General features: G+C 34.9%; 1 protein-coding gene across 4 annotated transcripts in view; it reads right to left on the bottom strand.

Annotated features, from left to right (window-relative positions):
• The window catches only part of AFTPH (aftiphilin), a 60966-nt gene that overhangs the window by 16336 nt on the left and 21181 nt on the right, over positions 1–23449 (bottom strand). For all 4 annotated transcript variants that reach the window (XM_070429341.1, XM_070429340.1, XM_070429338.1 and 1 more), the window contains exons 2-6: positions 19731–21688; positions 10774–10925; positions 8845–8971; positions 8154–8210; positions 4687–4809 (exon numbers count right to left, since the gene is read on the bottom strand). In XM_070429341.1, coding sequence (XP_070285442.1) covers positions 4687–4809; positions 8154–8210; positions 8845–8971; positions 10774–10925; positions 19731–21656 — 2385 coding nt within the window. In that variant the 5' untranslated portion in view covers positions 21657–21688. The remainder of the gene's footprint in view (positions 1–4686; positions 4810–8153; positions 8211–8844; positions 8972–10773; positions 10926–19730; positions 21689–23449) is intronic.

Here is a 23449-nt window from a genome sequence, read left to right as displayed (position 1 = left end):
ATTTCTGGATAAATGGAGCAAAGCTCTTTCATTAACATTTTACCTAAATGATGTCAAGTAGTTGGATACTTAGAAATATTTCAGTGATCTGCTAAAATTTTAGCTTTTCATATAGGTGTGTATGGCATTTTAAAGACACAGCCAGGTGAGGACAAAAGTAGGTTTACAGTTGTTTGTATGGAAAATAATAAAATATTAATTAATAATAATACAAGAATAAACTGTGTTTTGAATACTCACAACTGTAAACCTACTTTTGCCCCACTTTGTATAATAATGAGGTGCTAAAACACAAATCAACATTTTGTAGAAATAAGAGATGAAAAACAGGACATCTATGCAATTATAGGCTAACTAATGACACTGACAAGGCAACTAAAAAAGAAAAGCATTGGAGTGAAGCATTTTAAAACAACTTGAAGCAATGTGGTATGATTACTGTGGAGACAAAAGCACTAAAAAAACAAGGTCATAAAAAGAGCAAAAAAAAAAAAAAAAAAAGGAGACTAGAGACACAATACTTGGGTTCTCTGGTCTTAGCTACCATTGATAGATGATTTGGGATATATTACTTAGTCTTTCCAAACATGTATTATAAAGGAGACCACAATTATAATTTTATTCTTTTTTCTAACTCTAAAATTCATAACTGAAATAGCCACATCAAGTAGCCTACAAGAGGAAGTTTGCTAGTGGTGACTAGGTGAATAACTGCTAGTCAGAGAGTTGAGTCTACTCATTAGTGAATGAAATCTATAATAATAAAAGTGTAATATGCTAATTAGACTGGACGTCGTTCCAGACTACCTTCCGGATGAAGCCGGAGCTGTGAGGGAAGCCTGGGTCCCGGATGCTGGAGGGAAGTCAGTGCCGGCACTGGGGAAGGAAGGCCTATTCTTGCACGAATTTTGTGCATTGGGCCTCTAGTATGGTTATAAGTACTGATCCTACTAAGAGGGGAATCAGTAATGACACCAGGAATGATGTGACCTTGAAATTCAGTCAATAAAGATAAAAATAAGACAACAAAAGCATCACTACTGCTTTTTACCTATAATCTGTCTTTCTTAGAGAAAACACCAAAACACCATTAACAGTTGCTAGTAAGTTATTAAATTCCTAAACAAGAGATGCAATGGTTAAAAAATTAATGAGTACAAACTAATTTGGAAGAAAAATTCAGTGGGTACCAAAACTGAGCTAGAATAGACAGAACAAAAAGCATGCAGTCACAATGAGAATTATGTAACTAAATTTGAAAGTCAATGTTTAGTGCTGCCCAAAACAAACACTTTATAAAAGGAAGGTTTGAGATACACACACACACTCCAGAGGCCCGGTGCACGAAATTCGTGCACGGGAGAGGGGTCCCTCAGCCTGGCCTGCACCCTCTCGCAATCCGGGACCGCTGGATCCTAACTGTTCGCCTGCCTGCCTGCCTGATCACCCCTAACCACTCTGCCTGCCTGCCTGATCACCCTTAACCACTCTGCCTGCCTGCCTGATCACCCTTAACCACTCTGCCTGCCTGCCTGATTGCCCTAACCACTCGCCTGCCTGATCGCCCCTAACCACTCGCCTGCCTGCCTGAGCACCCCTAACTACTTGCCTGCCTGATCGCCCCTAACCGCCTCTGCCTGCCTGCCTGATCGCCCCTAACCTCCTCTGCCTCGGCCCCCACACCCAGGACCCAGGCTTCCCTCCTCCGGCCAGCCGCAGGCACCCAGGACCCCGGCTTTTGTCAGGAAGGACATCCGGAAGACGTCCGGTCTAATAAGCATATTACCCTTTTATTAGTATAGATATATATATTTTTGTGGCGGGGGTGGGGGGAGGGAGAGAAAAGATATTAAACAGGTCTTTCCTGACAAATTTTGTTAAGTTTCTAGCATTAAAGGCTATACAGCTTTTTAATCTGAAAATTATGAGTAGCAGGAAGACATAACAGCCTTACTGCATGGCCAAAAAGTAAAGTAAAAGTAATATGTATGTTGCAGGCCAAAGAACAGTGGTAAGAAATAGCACTTTATATAAAGAAATCTTTACAATGTATAGCAGATGTTTGTTAAATATTTTAACTTGAATCACAAGTATGGAGCCAAGCAAAGATCTCACAATTTAGTGATGGCAGTCAGGCATCCCAGCACAAAATTCTGATACGCATACTGAAATCTGTTTCAGTGTGTTTATACATATTAGAATGAAGACTTACATAATCTCAAGTCAATTCAGAAATAAGTATGAACAACTTCCATTGGGAAATATTATTTTCATTGGTTCCCGAAAAGCCTAAAAACTAAAGCTAATGAGGATCACAAACTACAACAAAAAAGTATAAAATAAATTTTTTAATTCACTATTTTTTTTAAAGGGGAGAATGATGATTTTTATTTTTTAAATATATTTTATTGATTTTTTTACAGAGAGGAAGGGAGATGGATAGAGACTTAGAAACAGCAATGAGAGAGAAACATCAATCAGCTGCCTCCTGCACACTCTCTACTGGGGATGTGCCCACAACCAAGGTACATGCCCTTGACTGGAATCAAACCTGGGACCCTTGAGTCTGCAGGCTGATGCTCTATCCACTGAGCCAAACCAGTTAGGGATCACTATTTTTTTTGAATAAAGAAATGTGTGCACTAACAGAATAAAAGGATATGTTTGATCAAAAGGACTTTTATAAAACTAGTAAGAGAGCAAGTTCTATTTTTTAACAAAAAAGTTAGATGTGCTTAATGTTGCTAAAAATTTCTATACTTGCCTATAAATAGGGAGACAGTAATCCTTTGATTGCAAGTACACAGGGGTGTATGTGCATGAATAGATGGCAACATACTATGGAGCTGCAACTAACCTCTATTACATTAACACATCAATTTCCATTAAAAGTCTTTCATTAAATTGACACATGTTTGTATTAGGTCACCTAGATTTTTTTTAGTCACGTCGATAATTAAATTATATAATAAAGATATGTATAAGGTATGACTAGAATGAAATACATAAAATCGGCCAGTTTTGGTAAAATAAACAATAGTTTATGGGGCTGTAATACATAGACTTGGATAGAAGGAGGAGAAGAGGGGAAGGAGGAAAGCAAAACTAGTAACAAGTGGCCTCAAATAAGAACAGCACCATTTTTAGTAAATGAGCCAGCACTGTGAGTATAAGAATGCTGATTAAGGTAGACATGGAAATGAGTTCTAGGAGAATTTTGGAATCTGCATAGGTAAGGCAGGCATGGGAGGGCAGTTGATATCCAGAGGGCAATGAAAAGAGGATACATCTAAGGACAGATTCTACCTACTGAGATATTTTGCCCAAGCCATTTACCTATTACCCAAAAGAGTTGGTAAAAGACCAGGCATTTTAACGCATTAGGCCTCTGCTCATGAATTCAAAGGGATGTTTAGTTGTGCCCAGATATAAACCACAGTGGTACACAACAGTAATATAATATGTTTCTTGAAACACACTTGAAAGGGAAGGACCTTACTTTATTTCATTATTTTCTAAAGTATGTTTTTCAAAACACTAGTGCTGCAGGTGTTAGAACTCTTCTCCCCTAGTCCCTGCAGAAAAGGGTCCTGTGGCCAAGAACATTTGAGACATGAATGACAATTACATAGGGTTATTCACTACAGGATTCTTCCGAGTCCTTAATGTATGTGTTGTGAATCTCCAATGGTGGGTTAAGGCATGATATGAAATATTTCCCAAACTTATTCCACCTTAAAGCACTTCTTTAGTGTTGCATCTCTGGGGATTAGTATTTAATGGAGCACACATTTTGGGAAAGGCTGTCCAAACATACATTTTTGTGTTAGATATAATTGAAGATGATATTTAAGATTAAGAAATGACAAACACAGCAAGGATATGTTTTAGAAATGGTAATGTTCACTTAAAAATATCAATCTTCTAAAAAACAGTATTTAACCAGCACTAAATCTGTTTCTGATCTGATGTGGGAAAAGTAAGCAACCTAAAATGCTTCTTTTCCTCAGATAAACAGTGACAGGGAGGCTTTGATATTATATATATTAGACTAAAATAAATTTTGTGCTTAAATGTGCTAAGCAGGTAAAGAATAAGAAAGGTAAAAGAGCTTTCTTTTTTTCTTAATCGATAGTTTTGTTAAATGTCACATCATTTTCAAGTTAAGTAATAGTTTTATTCAAACTTCTCAAACAACAGTTTTTGATGTAATAAACACACCTAAACTTTATTACTTTATAAAATTTTGCAGGCTTCAAGAAAAACACACAATAGCGGACTTGAAGAGTCGGTATAAATGCAGTGTTCCCCATTTTTGAGGATATCCAACACTTGTCAGATGTGTGTGTAATGATCATACAATGTTCAAGCTGCAAGGGACTTTTAGAGATGCATGTTTCAAAGTCTTCATCTTAAAGGAAAAGAGACTAAGTTTAAGATAGGTTTAAAGGACTTACTCATGACCAGCCAGTTCTCAATTTGTGCCTTTCTATTCTTAGAAATGATAATTTGTTCATTGTATTCCATGGAGTGTTATTTAATAAGTAATCAAAATCACACCCATCATGAAGTCAAATTTTTAAAACATTTAAAAAACTTAAAAGTCTATACATGTATGTCCAGTGTGTGTGGACATACATGTATAGATATGCCTGAACGTATCTATACACATACAGATATTTTTACCTGGAATTGGTCAGATGTACATGTATTCATTTCTGGTGACATGGAGGTTGTCTGACCGATGGAAGCAATTTTTTCTGCAGCAGATAGTGGTTTCAAGGGTTCCTTGGTGGGCTCTAACATACCCTGAAAAAGGTATATTAGCCATTAATTTGGGGTGGGGGATCAACCCATAAACTTTACAAGAAATTTAATCTATAAGGAAGCAGAAAGGATAAAACAGGTTATTTGGAAAGTTACTAAAGACAAAAGGAACGATTCTTAAATTTTGTTTAGAGAAAATTTTATTGCACTATAATTGGAACTGTTTCACAATAATACCTTGGGAACCCAAACTTTTTGAAGTAAGACCTTGTATTTTAAATCAAATTTGTTTTAAAGTACCTTGTTATCACTGCCACACAAAAGCAAAAGCACAAGCTGTGATGGCGAGGAAGGAGAGAGTCTTTAAGAGGCAAGCACAACAGGTATTACATCCCAACCCTAAGAACCCAACAATTTTATGGTTTCTGACACTGAAACCGTAGGAAAAGGCACCCTTCATACACATTACACCATGGTGGTGCTTGGAGAACTGAGAGCTAATTTACCATTTGCAACAGCATGGATGGAACTGGAGAGCATTATGCTAAGTGAAATAAGCCAGTCAGAAAAACGTAAGTATCACATGATCTCACTCATTTGTGGAATATAATGAACAACATAAACCGATGAACAAAAACAGATCCAGAGACAGAGAAGCATCGATCAGACTGTCAAATCTCAGAAGGAAGGTAGGGGAGGGTGGGGGTAAGGGGGAGAGATCAACCAAAGGACTTGTATGCATGCATATAAGCCTAACCAATGGACACAGGGAGTGAAGGCATGAGTGGGGGGGGGGGGGGGGGGGAGGCAATGGGGGGATAAGGACACATATGTAATACCTTAATCAATAAAGAAAAAAAAAGAGAGCTAATTTTAAAACACACTGTATAATGTGATGACGTCTACATGCTTCAATGGGAATCTAGTATTTGTTTCTGGCTCAACTAAAATATGGGAACCTTATGTGCCGGGGGCGGTGGGGGGTGGGGTGGGGGGGGGGCGGTAGGGGAGGCCGGAGGAAGGTCAATGGGGGGAAAAAGGAGACCTATGTACTACTATTCGTAAGACTTTAAACAATAAAATAAGATTAAAAAATAAAAAATAAAAATAAATAAAATACGGGAACCTTAATACTTAGTTCTTTGGACTGGCAAAGCAGAGACACAACCGTTTCAGAGGAGAAATAGTACATGTTCCACTAGGTGTGTAAAAATCGAATATGCTTTTTGAGTTAGAAAGAAAGACATTTGGAATGGATGTAGAAATAAAGAAAAAAACAATCAGTATTTTGCATCAACACTCTACCAAACACTAAATATAATGAGTTACTGGCCTGAAAAAAGCCAAGCTTTTACACATTTAAAACTAATACTTGATAAGTTCCTGAGTATTTATCAAGCAGACCAAATAAAAATCTCCTTCTACTGGGAATGGAGTGGGGGGTAAGGGGGGAGGGATGCAAAATCAAAGCTGCTAAGTTAATAATGTTAGAATCTGTAAATTTCTAGAACCTCCCTCTCCAAAAATATAGAGCATAAGCTACCTCAAGCAATTTACAGATTGAAGTCATGCTCAACACCCCTTGCATAACTGTGCCCTTATACAAGGAGACAATGCATTTGGCAATTACTAGTCTTAGCCAACTTTTCTAATGTGAACTATCACTTAAACCAGTGGTTCTCAAAGTAGTCCTCAATCAGTAGTTTCTGCATCCCCTGGGAACTTGTTAGATGTGCAAATTCTTGAGCCCCACTCCAGACCTACTGAATAAGAAACCCTGAGGGTGGTGCCCAGCATTCTGTGTTTCAACAAGTTTTCCAAGCACTTCACATTAAAGTCCAAGAACCAGTGACTTAAATGATCATTTCAGATACTATTCCTCCAAATGAGATAAAAATATATTGAACATCGCACACAGGTAAGGCACCACGGAAAAAATTAAGGCATAATTAAAATTTGAAGCCAGATATGAAAAAGAGTAAGTTTCTAAATGTAAAGCATTACTAAAATGAATGAGAAAATGATGCATTCACTAAATCAACTTTGGAATTAAAATCTTATAAAAATAGTAAATTATTACTAACAAAGATTGTAATTAAGTTAGCAAAATAAAGCATAAATATTCATCTCTAACCTCTCACAAAACTTCAAGAACTGGCTAATGTGATGAGTCTACAAATAAGCATTAAGTAGGTTATTGCTGAATGAAAGCTCCCATAAATAAAATTCATATTTTCTACTTAGAATATGACAATAACACCAACAACTTCTGGAATGCTATTCCTTGAGGAAAAAAAAAAAAGAAATACAAATAACCAAAACTTTAAATAAATATTCTGGATTATATTTATCTACAGCAGAAAAGAGTGTAAGGATAATCAAGGTGTTTTGAAAATATAAGATAACTATTTATTAAGGAAAAGAAACTGGTAAGAATGAACGCAGAAAAGTTTTTGTCCAATTCCACAGAACAAAACTACAAAACAGAACAAAGCAAAATGGTCCAATTCAATATCAATAATTACAGCTTATTCATGGGAAAAATTTTTAGATTAAAGAAAGGTCAAGCTCCACAGCAAACTCATTTTTACATGCACATAAAGAGCTAAAATTTATATTCCACACCAAGGGTTCCTTAGCTTTTTCTTTCTTTCTCAAATATAGTATTTTCAAGTTATTGGCAAAAAAATATTTAACAATATTTTTAGTTTAATAGATAGGACATTTTAATTCACCAATAACTCAATGACACACCAAAAACCGCAAACAAATCCAACTTTAAAATGTGACTGAATCTTGGTATGGTACAGAATGAAAATTCCTCAGTTATCCTGGACTACCTGGCATATCTAAAAAAACAAAACAAAACAAAAACAAAATTCAACATATTTAAAACATTAATGGTAAAACTAAGGACCAATAATGGATCATGGTCATTTTCTGTTACTATAATTTTGTACTTCCAAGCTTTTATATACATCTATAGTTTCATTATTTAAATTGATCACAATTGGATTAACACAAATGGTATCTAAGTCTTCAGATATTTTAGCTTTTTCTACTTGAAAGCAATTTAGAAAAAAGAAGAAAAATATACAAGAAAAAAGAGAAACATCCAGAAATGCATTTTACAAAGAGTTATGAGCACTAACAGTATTAAGATAAAAGTAATTTTCAATCTAAAACAAAAGTCTGTAACTAATGGAATATAAAAAATATCCTCAGATCAAGACTTAAAGGGATTTATGACATCAAAAATGATATTGTATTTATTCCCTTAATGTTCTCATACTAAATGCCCTTAAAATACATGTCATATAATGTAAATGATTTAATATAATAAATGCAGCAATGATAAATACACACAAAAACATTTTTATACTTACCAATCCTGCTGCATACATGGGCACTATAACAGGTTGCTTCTTATTGCCCGTGAAGAGCTATACATGTTTTAGAGAGAAAGAGCATATATTTAGAAAATGATCTGTCATAAAATGAAATACTTTCCAAAATATGCTTATAATGCTATATTACATACATCAAAAATGGTAAATTGAAGAAACTGTCAAATTGCCCATATGGGGTTGTAATTTTGATCTCCTAGTCCAAAGGTTCTCAACCTGTGGGTCCCGACCCCTTTGGCGGTCGAACGACCCTTTCACAGGGGTCGCCTAAGACCATCCTGCATATCAGATATTTACATTACGATTCATAACAGTAGCAACATTACAGTTACGAAGTAGCAACGAAAATAATTTTATGGTTGGGTCACAACATGAGGAACTTTATTTAAAGGGCCAGAAAGTTGAGAACCACTGTCCTAGTCCAATTCTTTAATTTTATAGTTAAGGAAAAACACTAAACAACTTTTTCTAAAAATAAGAAATATTGATTGGAGAAAAACTGAGATAGATTTATGTTTAAAAGTTGGCATATTACAAATACATGAACATCTAAACCAATTAATATTTATTTTTCTGAGGAACTAGCTTATCACAGCTTGAATAGAAGTGTAATAATTTAAAAACATCCAAAGGTTAATTAAAGGATTTTCCAAGGTACTAACAAACTCACAATGTTTCGGGTGTCTATTCCCAAGGAGCACAAAAGCTTCTTGTTGCTATGGGAGCCGCCCCACTGATATCTCAAGCCATGTGCATCGTGGATATCCTGTAGCTCAGTCCACACATCCAGCAGTTCCCTGTAAAGTCACGATGAAGCCACCAACAATGATTTACTCAACAGCATTCATCACGAATTCTACTTTTAATGTGACTGTGAAATATTATACATTCCAATTAATCTTGAGTCTAACATGAATATACAACCAGTATCTGAATTAAATCAACAGCCAACACTTACAGTTATTAGAAAAGTAACTAAGTTAAGCTCATTTGAAACAATATGCCAGTAATCAAGCACAAATTTAGCCTGTATGTTGTTTTTTAAAGCAAAAATATTTAAAAGAAGGAAAGAAATCAACTCAGCATTCTACCTTCTTACTACAACCATTTAATATTTGTATTTTCTCCTTGAGTTTTGATCCCCCAAAACACAGTTGCAATTATATCATATATATAATTTTGTATCCTTTTTTCAGATTTTAAGCATTTCCCCATTTACATATGTATTTTTCAATGGCTGTGTAATGTACTATTAAGACCAATGCACCATCATATTTAGCTATACTCCTACGGTTTTAAATAAGATTTACTGTTCAGCTCTTGTTAGTAAGGCAAGAGTATCTTCACGTATTTTATGGTGTGTGTTGTTGTTGAGTTGTGTTATTTCCTTAGAATGAATCTTCTGGAAAGAGATTCCTGGTTCTAAGAGTATGAACTACCTGTACAACTAGCAATAAAAAAAGCAGGCAAAAACAGTTTTAAGGTGGCAAAAAATAAGCCTTTTTGTCCCCTTCTCTTCTCATATTATCATCCCAAAACAAAAACCAAGCAGCAAAAATAATCTCTATCTTCAATGAAATTAAAAGATACTTAAGACCCTGAGCCACAAATACTAAGGTCACAGAGAGCAATAAAGGAAAGACCTGTGGAGGGAAAGAGTAAAGAAATGCAAGAGTCCAGGAATGAAAATAACGTTGAAATTAAAACTAGAAAATCAATATACTGGTAGACCCTCTAACAGCTAATAATTAATAAGAGTTCCAGAAAGAAAACAGAGACAATGAAAGAAGGTAACTGTCAATACAAGCGGAACTGCCATACACTGGAGAGCAGAAGTTTCTGGACTGAAAGGTCCCATCCATTGCTCAGTCCAAGGAATGAAAAGACTCATATTTAATTGTGAATTTTCAGAACACCAGCAACAAAGGATCCTAGATTATAAATTTAATGTGAGAGTAAATAAAATAAAATAAAACTTTATCTCCTATGTACCTTTTTTCTCAGGAGCTATTAGAGGATGTGGGCCACCAAAATAGGATCTAAGTGAACAGAAGTCCCCAAGACAACGTGTTTAAGAGGACTGAAATAGGAAGATGGAAGTTCCCAGGGAAAAAATGGAATGGCCAGCCTGACAGGTTTGATCACAAGTAAAATTATATTAACAGACTGTTGGCTGATAGGGAAAGACTTAGAAATGGAAAAAGAGAGTCGGGAAAAAGTTGTACTATGATAGAATTAGTGTCTAAGCAAGGACCATTATTAACACGATTATCATAATGAAAATACCAAATAAAAATTTAAGCGAAAACTACAAGTATATTGGGATGATGAAGGAGAATAGCAGATGTAAGATCTAAATTCTCATCTACCATACTATGAAGTCAAAAAATGGAATGTAAGACTGAGTGATTAGAATAAAGATTTAGAAATATCAGAAAAAAAGCTAAAAAATGGAGACACATGGAGGTTTTAAAAAAATGTATTTTTATCACAATATGATTTTTTAAAACTTTAACACAATAATGTTTCAGAACCTTATAAAATAGAACAGTTGACACTAACACATCTACATGCTATCTAACAACTGTCTACTACTTACCCACTTTCAGCTAAGGCCTCTCTTGTTTTTACTGGCAAGGTGTTTGTTTCCAGCAAGTGCTTCAGAGAAGTAACTTCCTCTTCAGTATCAGGGACAAGCATGGAAGGAAAACATGCTTCGAAAATTCGCTGCAGGCGGTTTAGTAAAGCTGTCTGTACCAAAACACCCCCCAAAAGTATATTTTCATTTCTCAAGTTTTAATGTCATATTTCTTCTCCATCATCATCATCATCAACATCATCATCATCATCATCATCACTACACACACACACACACAAACACACACACACACACACACACACACCCTCTGTCCATTACTGTAAGACAGAGAGGGAAACTACCAGTCAGGTACAAGTGAAAGAAGCACAACTACTCATAGAACAGGTGTTTTAAATGATTACTTTAAATAATCTTGGTGATACAGTGATGAAAAATAAATGTAGCTACACAATAAGCACTATACCTGGTACTTTAGAAACATGTTATTTAAGCCATTAGAAAATTCCTCAAAGAAGAAATTATTACCCAATTGTAAAGTGAGAAAGCAATCTCAAAGTCTGAATAAACTGTCCAAAGCAAAAACAAAACAAATACTAGATAGCATTCATATTCTTTACACTACACTGGGATGTTTCTTACCACCACTCACATATTCTAGATTTAGGACCAATAAGATCGGATGCTTGTAAAAGTATGCTATTATAGTTGAACAAACCTTTTTTTCTTGGACATAAACTTGAATTCTGAAAGCCTTTCAGAAACATCTCTGCTGCTAAGAGAGCAAACTAAAATAGGAAAGAATGTCTCAATTTTTACTTAGAAATTCAACAGCTCATTTATTAATCTGATGGTCTGTCTTATCTTCTAGAAATTCCATTTCTCTATTTTTCTATGGTATGTATATATGTATTTTTGAATAAAACAATGCCTTTCCTCCAAGCAAAACTCATATATTCCCAAGAATTTTCACCAAAAAAGTTGGTATTTGGAGTTTTTTCATTAATTAAAACTTACTGAATTTAGATTAACTTACATTTTTGGTTACTACTAGGTTTATTCTACCTGTGCAACCTACAATAACATTTATTTTCACTCTCCTAATTATTTCAGATACATGTAAAACTGAATAGTTCAATTTACTAATTAAACATCAAATAAGAATACAAATTGTAAACATGTTAAAGCTTGTTGGAAGATTAAGTGTATTTCTGAAATGACACCCAGTGTACAAGAAAATGCCACATCACGGTGGTACTTCCTGCCAAGTAAGGCACACAAGTTATCACTTGATTTCTGTTGTTTAGTACAGTCAGCAAACAGGAAAAACAAAAGGAAAAATTTTCACAAACATATTTTCCAAACTAAAATCTCTTTTTTGAAAGTAGTATCAGAGCAAAAAACTCAACACTGCATTTACTAGTAGTCTCAGGTACTCTTCTGCTCTCTGCAAGTTACTCTAAAATCTTTATTATATTCATGTCTGTGATATGAGAAAAGTTCTCAGTATCAATTATGAAACTTCCAGTAAAAAGTAGAGTCAAGATCCCAAGGCTTGTGAAACTTGAGTGTGTCAAGGGGACCAGCGCTTAAAGGCTTCCACAGAGGGAATGGAGAGACATTACTTTTAAACGGATCAGATAACCATCTAATTGGAAACATGAGGCGTGTTGGCATCTCCTGGGCAGGGAAGGTAAACAAAACTCACATAAGACCAAATTTTTATTTCTCTGTAAATTAAAACAAAATCCTTCTGGTATCTTCTTTGTTAAATGGGATAAAAAAAACAACAACATTTATCAAAGGAAGAAAGAAATGACTCCAAAACACATTCAATCATTGGGCAATATTACACAACAAGTCTTGGGTACACCAGCCAGCAAATTCTTAAATTAGTGGAATGTACTTGAGGAAACAGAGCATTACATTAACCTGATTACCTCAATATTTTACTTCTTTCCCAATCTTTTCTCATAAAGAATGTGAATTACATAGTAATTTAAAAAGAAAGTTCCATATGTGTAAGATTAGACATTACATTACATTGCTTCAAATCAATTACTGAATGAAGCAGGACATTTTTTCATAAAGGGTAAGATAGTAAATACTTTCGGCTTTGCAGGCCATCCATAAACAAGCAAGTGTGGGTGTTTTCTAATGAAACTTTATGTACTAAACAGGTGTCAGGACAGATTTGTCTCTTAGGCCACAGTTTGCCCAACTGAGGTAGAGCAATAAACAAGTAACAAAGATTCAAGTAGCCAGAGTCCACTAACCGAACAGCACTACCCAACACATATTGCCACTATATTATAGTGTCATCAAAGCAGTTCTAAATTCAATTTCTAAAAATTATAGGAGCTTTGAGGGCAAGGACTATCCCTTAACTTGAATCTCTAGTACCTAGATTCCTACACATAATTGGTACAGGAATATTAACTATATCAATGTAAAATAGATTTTTTTTAAAAAAGCACTTCACTTTTATTTAAGACTGCAGGGGGCATATTTGTTCTATTTACAAAAGTATATCTTATTGTAAGCCATCTAAATAATTTTTGTACACAGACCAGATATATTTATATAATTATAGCATGTATACATAATAATAGCTAAATGAATGCCTTTATGTAATGCACTATGCTTGATGCTCTACATATATTACTTGATTAATCCTTTAAAAGAAACCCTGAAAGACAAGTATTGTGTCCATGTTATAGATAAAGTAAAGGGAGATTAATATAACTAACCAGTCACATGCTGGCATGGTGCACAGCAAGGATTTGACGCAAAGCCAGACGCTAAAGCCTACTTTCTTTTCATTAAGTCATGCTTTTATCCACTTTTTTTTTTGTCTTTCAAACATTTGTAGTCATTAGATAAGGTATTCAACTATTAACTGCTGATTTGCTTTAAAAGCAAGTAATTTCATTCAACACAACAATGCATAGTTTTCAACAAAGCAAATTGAAAATTTTTACTAGTCAGTGCTATGCTCTACATTAATGTGAGGGTAACAAAAGTGCACACACTTAGGATAATAAATTTTAGCTGAGATTATAATAGTAACTAAATAAAATAATATTCTCATCAAATACTTAAATTTTAAATGCCTTCAACACCAAAGTCAAAGAGGATAAAGAGCCATCAGTTCTCCCTTAAATTTGGAATTTAGAAACTGGTGACTGGTTGGCTGAATACCAGTTTATATAACTCAGTCATGTCCTTTAATTCATACAAATCTCAAATGCTAAGCCTAGCAAACAGCAGTACATCTAGCCATTAAACATTTTAAGAACTGGGGGCTCTAATAAATGCAGGGTTGAAAGTCAAACGCCCTTCAAGGCAGGTGCCAGGTTCCCTTTTGATTTTCTCTATTCATGTCCAGTGCGAGGAAGCCAAACAAGGAGGTCTACTACTTGCACAAAAGGGCACTTATGCCCATAAGAGTTCCTACCTGTCAAAACTATTCTGAGAATGGAAACTAGCCCAAAGCAGCAGCTTTGCTCTCAAAATAGTCTGATGGGTAAATATAGAGCCAGAATTAGGGGTACTCCCACACAAATTCTCATTTGTCTCTATTACTTTCCGCTATTCACCAAAAAATTCAGTTGGCAACACTATTTCTTGCACCTCTGAAGACCACTTTCCAAGTTCATTTCTGAGATTATTCAGTAACAGTTAACATTTATTGAGCACTTATTATGTGCAAGGCACTGTGCTAATTAAGGACCTTTAGATGCACAATTTTATTTTATCTTCATAGTAAGAATTTTGAAGTAAGTACTTTGATCATTCTTTAAATCTGAGGTTCAGGGAAGTGGATAACGAAAAAGCTAGTGCTGAAACGTAAATCTGAATCTAGCAGTGGGACTCCGGAGCCTTGCTTTCAGCACTATACTATGCCCAGGACTAACTTACACAGTAGGCATTGGGCTTAGGGCCCAAAATAATTTTAAGGGTTCATGAAAATGTTTTACTATCTAACATTCTCATCTTTATACCGTTATAAAAGAAAAATTTAAGTATCTTTTATGGGGAAGGAGCTCACAAAAGTCCTATGTGGCCTTGGCTATACTACTCTCCAAAGGTAAACTGGCTTTTGTAACATACTTGTTTTCCTATCAGGGTCCTTTATTACCTTAAGTGTTTTTATATTTTCATTTTTTTTTTTTCAAACCAGATTGGATTTCTGGGAAAGCAAAAACAATTAACTACCCGATTGTTTAATTCATCAATGGTGGACACAGAATCATGCATGAATTCCCAGTTCCATCATATCTTCTGTCTAAGGTTGGAGGAAGAAAGTCCTAGGATATAAAAGCAGCCTTTTACCCACTTGTGCAAATAAGTCGTATTATCTAATGCAGAGTTTCCCAACTGATATGCCTCAGTCACAAACAGGTTACAAGTGTTCTAAAAAATTGGGAAGCTACAGATAGACATGCGGTTCCCATACGGTTAATTTTAGGTGTCAACCTGACTGGGCCATGAGGTGCTTAGAGGTTGATCAAACATTATTCTGGTTATGTCTATGGAGGTGTTTCTAGATGAGATTAACACTGGAATTGGTAGACGGAATAAAGCAGATTATCTTTCCTAATATGAGTGGGCCTCATCCAATCACTGAAGACAGCTCAAAGACTGTGGAGATTAGGACTTCTCAGTCTTCAAAACGCATAAGCCAATCCTCCCCGCCATCCCCCCTCCATCCATCCATCCATCCATCCTCCTGGTTCTGTTTCTCTGGAGCAGGGGTCCTCAAACTACGGCCCGCGGGCCACATGCAAATACAAATATTGTATTTGTTCCAGTTTTGTTTTTTTACTTCAAAATAAGATATGTGCAGTGTGCATAGGAATTTGTTCATAGTTTTTTTTTAAACTATAGTCCGGCCCTCCAACGGTCTGAGGGACAGTGAACTGGCCCCCTGTTTAAAAAGTTTGAGGACCCCTGCTCTAGAGAGCGCTAACTAACACACCTTTATTTTATCAACAGCTGGAGTATGAGCAGATTAAGTGCACTGAAGGTCTCATTCAGTTTTTCAAAGTAGTGTATAAGACCAGCACAGGTAGGAGTCCTAGACTCTGGTTCTATGCCATTCAAATAAGTATCTCCTTTAAAGTATTTTCTATTTAAGGTAATTTCTAAAATTCCTTAAACATATTTCTAGTTAGTCTTTTTTCTTTCTTAGGAACAAAAGTTGATTATTGTTAATAGTTTTAATATTGATAGCATTAGGTCTTGCTCTTAAGTGGAAGAAACATAAAATCCACTGGGTAATATAATCTCCCATTTAAAAAGATACCTTATGCCTCAACACCATTAAATATTAAGTAAGATATCAAGTACAACCTACAATTGTATACTTGTTAGTTTCCAATTTTAAACGATATAAAAGCAACTGGTTATAATATTCATGAGGCTCTAAAAAGATGCTTTGCAATTTCTACACCATTTTTGGATAAATTTAATAAAACATTTCTATCTATTTTGGAATCAAAGGCCAGAATTTCACATTTTTTGAGGGAAAAATAACAAAAGGAACCACTATCCAAATACTTCAGATAAGCAAAGAGCTGTAAGGCCAAAATATTAATTTCTTGATATATAATTGACATATAACATTATATTAATTTCAGGTGTACAACATAATTAGATATATGTGTATACTACAAACTGACCATCACAGTAAGTCTAGTTAACATCCATCACCACACAGTTACAGATTTTTCTTGTGATGAGAATTTTTAAGATCTACTCTCTTCGGAATTTTCAAATATAAAATACAGTATTACTAATTATAATCATCATGCTGTACTTTTCATCCTCAGGACTTATTTATTTTATAATTAAAAGTTTGTATCTTTTGACCACTTAATTTCCTTATTTTGTTGCTTACTTCTGTTTCCAGTCATAAACTGAAGTGTTCCCCAAATAAAGGAAAGCTTTCACAAACCTTAGGCAGATGATTAAACAAACAAAGGTGAAAATATAGGATTAGTTATACTTAGTTTGAGAATGCGTTCTGGTGAACAAACCAATAACTTAATCTCAAAATAGCATAAGCCAAAGTATTAGAGATTCTCTTCTTTTTCCTTTTTGTGATATTTTTAATGTTTAAAGCTTTCAAAACAAATCTTCAACTAAACTATTTTCCCAGTAGCATTATCAATTAGATAGCCAATAAGAAAGAATGACTCATAGCTTCCTTTTCTACAGCCAATTAATATTTTTTAAAAATTACTCATTAATTACCTAAATTATCAAATAACATCAGAGTAATACTTTTCAAATTTTACAAAAGCTCAAAGTTAAATGCAGTGCTTATGACATTATCTTCTTTACTATATACTTAAGAAAAAGGCATCTTGGCTATCAGTCAAGGTTCCTTTCTGGAAAATTAACAGGTAAACAAACAAACCTGTTAAAACAATACACATAATGGTCTTTTGGGAAAAAAGGACTCTTTTGAAAGTAAAGAGGACTTTTGTCGTCATTTTGTTTCGTTTTAAATCTTAGCCCAAAAAGTGAAGAATAGTTTTGACCTCTTTCCAATTTAAACAATAGAGATACCACTACCTGCCTTTCTCTACAATTTATAAGACTGTTAATGAGAATGAAATATATTGAACTCTAAAAAAGAAAATTTCACTGTAGAGTAAAAATATTTATCAATACATGGTCATGTATGGCTTAAATCCCCTTTGAGGTTTGCTGGACCCACTTCTGAGAATTAGTTTGTCTAACAACATTTTACAACTTTGAAAATTTTCTTCTTGGTTGATTTTTCCCCTAAGTAACAAATTATTGCAATAAAGCTACAATAACTGATTTGTCTCTTGACCCAAGGAAGAGATATTTTATTAAAATGTTAAGAGCCCTGCTGGCGTAGCTCAGCAGACCCTGGAAAAGAAAGAAACTGCAGGCCACAGGCCTCCTTCACAACAGCAGGATAAGAATGAAAGTCATTTGCAACTAGTCACTTAGCAGGGTTTACCCATTCCCCTACCTCAACTTTCTTCCGAAATTCTCTTCTAGCCCTTTCCAGCAGTCTCTCTATTTCAACACCCACCTCCAAGTTCTGCTCCTTTTGTGTAACTCATTCAGCAAAAAAAAAAAAAGCCTAAGACTGAGCCAAATAAATCCCAGGAAGTCTTAATGCATCTTGCCACATATACACAGTTAATTTTTAAAAATAGAATCATATTAAAAATTTTGGTGTTTCAGATTTTTTCACTCATTTTAAAATTTACTGTCATGTCATTTTATCTGCATAAAAGTCCTTTGAAGTAGATATTACAGATAACTGAGTCCAGGGGTAACTTGTCTTAAGTCATAAAGCTTATAAGAGGCTGAGTCAAGATTCAAACTCAGATCCATAAGATTCCATAAGGTCCATCCATATACTTTATCATCTCCTATATTCAGTAATCAAATTATACATAAATAACTTCGATCAACTTGTATGATGCAAAAAATTCCTTTTTAAAGTGGTCATACTTTAAAAAATTCATTATCTGATGATGTTAAATGTTCTAACGCCATAAATTAAAGATCATCCAATACCAGTGTCACCTTACACTCTAGTAAGATGAAACTAACTACGAAACGGATTAGGTCAAAACCAACAAGTCTTTGCTTTGCATTGTACAATTAATTCACTCCTTGTTTACAACTGCAAGCTTCTGCCTCAAAAATAAATTCCTCATCAGATAAAAAACATTAGCCAAACCATGTAATAACTGAATTAGCAAATTTAGCTATTAAGACCCTCAAAGTCAAATGAAAAGTGATTAGCTGTGTACACCAACTGGTAATACCATAATTTCGACAATATCTTAAAGTATTAAAGATGTTAAAACAATGATGTATAACCATTTCAATTAACATTCAGACTTTGGAAATATTTCCAATTAAAAATGGTTTGCTTAGCAAAAGATAACTAACTAGAGAAGTAGAATTTATAGCTTCTGATTTTATTCTCAGGAACTTTAAACTAAGCTTGAGGACCAAGTGTTACATATATCAATTGTCAGTATAAAGCAGTTATTTTCAAGTGTTCTCTTCCACACCCCTTGGGGTTGAGGAAAGGTAAAATGTAGCCGGAGGAACAACGTGGGTATCAAGCTGCACCTCTAGGGGCTACTTTAGATGAAAATAAATCTTAATCAATCTTCTCTGAAAAAGACTACAACAGAAGATGATAAAGTACAGGGGGGTAAAAAATATTCTCCCTGATGTCCTTACTCAACAAGAAGAGTGGCCGTAAATGTACATTTGCAAGAAATTATAAGCAAATAAATATAGCCATAATAAGTCAACCATGGTTGTCTCTTACTAGATCTAAACCTTACTCTCTCACCCTTACCCCAGGTCTTTTAGTACCTGTTAAATTACAAGGCCCAAATCTGTTTCTTTCAAATTCTTTTTCTATCCTTCAAGTCCCTATAGCCTTCAGCATAGGTTGAGATTTCAAATTCTGCTTGCTTTCTCCTGCTATCCAAACTATACTTTAATCTCCTAGGTCTTTCTTTGATAGACAAAATGAAAAGACATTGTTTTCTGAAACTTAAAAAAGTCTTCTAAATCTCAGTTTAACTTTCTTTTAAAACCACTGTAAAAGTAAACACTGAAGGATTCACTAGAATTAGCTAATTAATGAATTTTTACATTTTTGATAATGTAACAATATTTACATTAATAAAAAAACCAAGTTGATGAATTTCTTTAAATATTAAAAAACCCCTTGAGATAAAGAAAATTTTTACTAAGCATTATTGTAGGACTATTTCAAGTTTACCAAAGGCTTGTAAAAAATGTAAATGACCTACAAATCAGGCAAGCATTATGTATCATAAAGACTCCTTAACAGATATTCAATTTAAAAATATTTTTTGAAAAGTTAAATTAAGAAGCCTCCATAGTGTGTCATATAAAATAGAGAAAATAGTAAATACCTGAACTGAAGTGGCTGTTTCCTGTACATAGCCACCAGCAACTGCTCCTTTGGAAGTTGCTAAAGGAACACTGTGCGTTTTGAGGGTTTCTGGGGTATCGGTCTTTTCATCTGTCCTATGTGACTGCCAGGCTTCCTTCCGATGATGAGATTCAGCAGCTTGCTCGTCTCCAAAAGCAGCCCAAGAGCAACTATCTTTCTGTCCATCCTCAAAAGCATTCCAATCTACAACTTGGCTAGGACCAGCTGAACTGAAGTCCGCAAAATCATCAGAGTCTTGAAAAGCACTGCAGTCATCTTGAATATTTGGCACAGAATCAAAATCTCCAAACTCACCTTCTTGCCCAATTTTTAGTTTTGAAACAGGTTCAGTTCCTGTAGACTTTCTTTCCAACTTACCTTCCTCTGAAAAACTATCAGAATTTTGTTTTCGGTCTGCCTCGGTAAATAAAATTTCCTCTTGGCAAGAAACAGCATTTGTATCCCCAAATTCTCCAAAGTCATCACCTGGTTCACTAATATGTGGAAAGTGCTCTGAGGACTCTTGAAAAGTGACATCACTCATTGAATCTTGAGTACCGGTAACAAAAGGTGGAGTCGTGCCACTGGCTGTGCCAAAGTCACCAAAATCATCTTCATTAGTAACGTTGCAAGTCACAAAGTCGTTACTACTATCACCATTTTTTACACTTATAGGATCGCCCAAAACATTTTCTTCTGTAGGATCAATGCTGGGGCTTTGGTAATCAGTAAACTTTCTACTTTCTTCTTTGGAAGAACTAACTTCATCATTAGCGTCAAAAGTTTTAACAGAATCCATGCATAGGCCAGTACATTTGGAAGTAAATAAATCAAGTTTTTCCTCAGTTTTACATTGTTCTCTCCTATTGGCTTCCGAATTATCAGCTGAGTCTACCAAAGTCCAAGCCTTTGATTGTACACTTGAATTTAAAAATTCATCCTGTTGTAATGTTGGAAGGCCTTGTGTTTCAGTACTGAGACCTCTGTTACTCTTCCTGCTTGTTTCTGAAAGGCAAATCTGATCTTCTCCTTCAATGTGTCCTTTATTATCAAAGTTTCTACCCAAAGACACTTCTTTTACAGAATTTAGTTCATTAACTCTATTAATTTTATTGTTTTCCTGAATGGTTAGTGCTTCTTTATCATTTAAAACTGCACATCCCATTTCTTCTAGTTGTATCCTTTCCTTTTCGGGAAATGTGGCAAAATCTGCAAATTCCTCATCAGGACTATGTGCACAGTCTAAATTATACTCAGTACCATGAGTGCTAAGAGGCTTTCTTCCTTTTGAATCCACTACAGTGTCCAGATCATCTGTTCCCTGAGGATTTACAGTTTCCAATACTGCAAACCCATTTGTTAGAATCTCCAGACAAGGAGGCTTTTCACCATTGCAGCTCTGTAAATACTTGTTTTGATGAACAACATTCATATCAGTTCTAAAATCTCTCGGAGAGAAACTTTCAGGTGTTCCAACATTCTGTCTCTGCTCCATTATTTTATTTAAATTTCCTGGACTTTCTATGCCATCGATGGAAGTATCTAAAGTTTCAGATGGAATTACTTCTTTGCTGGTGGTAGAGAGCAAAACATTAGACTGTCCTTTCACAGGAGAAGAAAGTTCAGCAGTGATATCCTTATCATTACCATTTTCAATGGACTTAAAGCTTGTAAGGCTACCTACATTTTCTGAGAAATCATGAATTGGCATAAAGTGGTTTGAAGGTACAAACTCTTCCTTGGGACGAGTACATTCTGGTGTTTCAAATTCAACAAACCCTACACTGGAAGGGCTAACTTCTGAAAACCCTCCAAATTCCCCAAATTCATCCTCATCCTCATCCTCAGCTCCATTGTCCAGTGGTGGTGGGGATGAAGAGTACATTTGAATGACGTCTGGCTCCATTGTTCACTTGCTTTCAAATAATTAATTTATAACTGAAAAAAAGAGAGATATTTTTTGAGGATAAGATCTTTCAAAATTCTATAAGCTACTTCAAAACAATGCAAATTTACAGTGCTCTTTTTTGTATATCTTAAACTATTTTCCTCTTAGGTGAGATTACTTTTCACCACTATAATAATATGCCAAAAAATTTTTTCTCTTCTAGTGTATGTTTCTAAGGGCATTGGTAGTACATTACTAAATTTGGGGATTCCAACAAATTTCAAATAAACACCAAAAAATTCTCTTTGGGGGCACCTGCTTGTTCTCTTAAGCCCTCTTTCCAGTTTACTCAGGGCTTGCCTTATGAATTTGTATGAACTCTTTATAAATAAAAGATATGAACATTTTATCTCTAATAATTATTACAAATATTTCCTCACTTTGCTTTTCAACTTTTTACCCAAGTTGATTCTTTTGTTTTGTCTTAATATACTTTATTTTTTTAGAGTAGTTTTAGGTTCATAGCAAAAGCACAGAAGATACAGAGATTTCCCATATATCTCCCTGCCCCCATTCATTCATAGCCTCTTCTATTAAGAACATCTTCCACCACAGTGATATATTTGTTACAATTCATGAGCCTACAACATATCATTAATACCCAAAGTCCAGAGTTTATATTAGGGTTTACTCTTGGTGTTATGCATTCCTTGGGTTTGGACAAATGTATAAAGACATGTGTCCCCCATTATAGAATTATACAGAGTAATTTCATTGCCCTAAAAATCCTGTGTTCCACCTGTTCATCTTTCCCTCTCCCCTGCCCCTGGAAATCACTGATCTTTTTACTATCTCTATAGTTTTGCCTTTTCCAGAATGTCATATAGTTGGAATCATACAGTACATATGTAGCCTGTACATACTACTATATGACTGGCTTCTTTCACTTAGTAATATGCATCTAAGGTTCCTCCATGTTTTTTCATGGTTTGATAGCTCATTTCATTTTAGCACTGAATAATATTCCAGTGCCTACATGTACCACAATTTTTTATAATTTTCAATTCTGAAATCATTTAGGATGCACAAGAAGTTGAAAATTATAGTTATCATGTATATTCCACTCAGTTTCCCCCAATAATATGGTAATTAATGATAGCACCTGATTAAACCACCTTGTTTAGTTTTTTTTTCCTTTGTGTTTTGTGTGTGTGTGTGTGTGTGTGTGTGTGTGTGCGCGTGGTTCTATCTAGGATATTTATCACATATATAGATTAGATTTGAGTAATCATCACTACAATTTGGATAAGAACTGTTGCAAAAATAGTTTAATATTCATCGTATAGTTCATTATATAGCTATACCACAGTTCTGTTTCTCCATTCACTCCGTGTAGGACATTTTGGTTGTTTCCTGTTTTTACAATTACAAATAAAACTGCCACGAACATTTATGTACAGACTGTTCTGAGAATATGAGTTTTCCTTTCTCTAACTTAAGTACCCAGGAGTGTGAATGCTGGCATACAGTGTTTAACTTTATAAGAAACTGCAACCTGGCCGGTTTGGCTCAGTGGTTGAGCACTGACCTATGAACCAGGAGGTCATGGTTCAATTCCCAGTCTGGGCACATGCCTGGGTTGCAGGCTCAATTCCCAGTGGGGGGTTGTTCAGGAGGCAGCTGATTAATGATTACCTCTAATTAATGATATTCTCTCTCTCTCTTTCTCTCTCTCCCCCCTCCATCTGAAATCAATAAAAATATATTTTAAAAAAAAGAAACTGCCAAACTGCTTCCCCAAATTAATTTTT

This window comes from Myotis yumanensis, unplaced genomic scaffold (genome assembly GCF_028538775.1).
Source record: "Myotis yumanensis isolate MYYU_CA2020_CCGP unplaced genomic scaffold, mMyoYum1.0.hap1 SCAF_11, whole genome shotgun sequence".
NCBI classification, from domain to species: domain Eukaryota; kingdom Metazoa; phylum Chordata; class Mammalia; order Chiroptera; family Vespertilionidae; genus Myotis; species Myotis yumanensis.
This window is presented reverse-complemented; position numbering and strand designations above follow the sequence as displayed.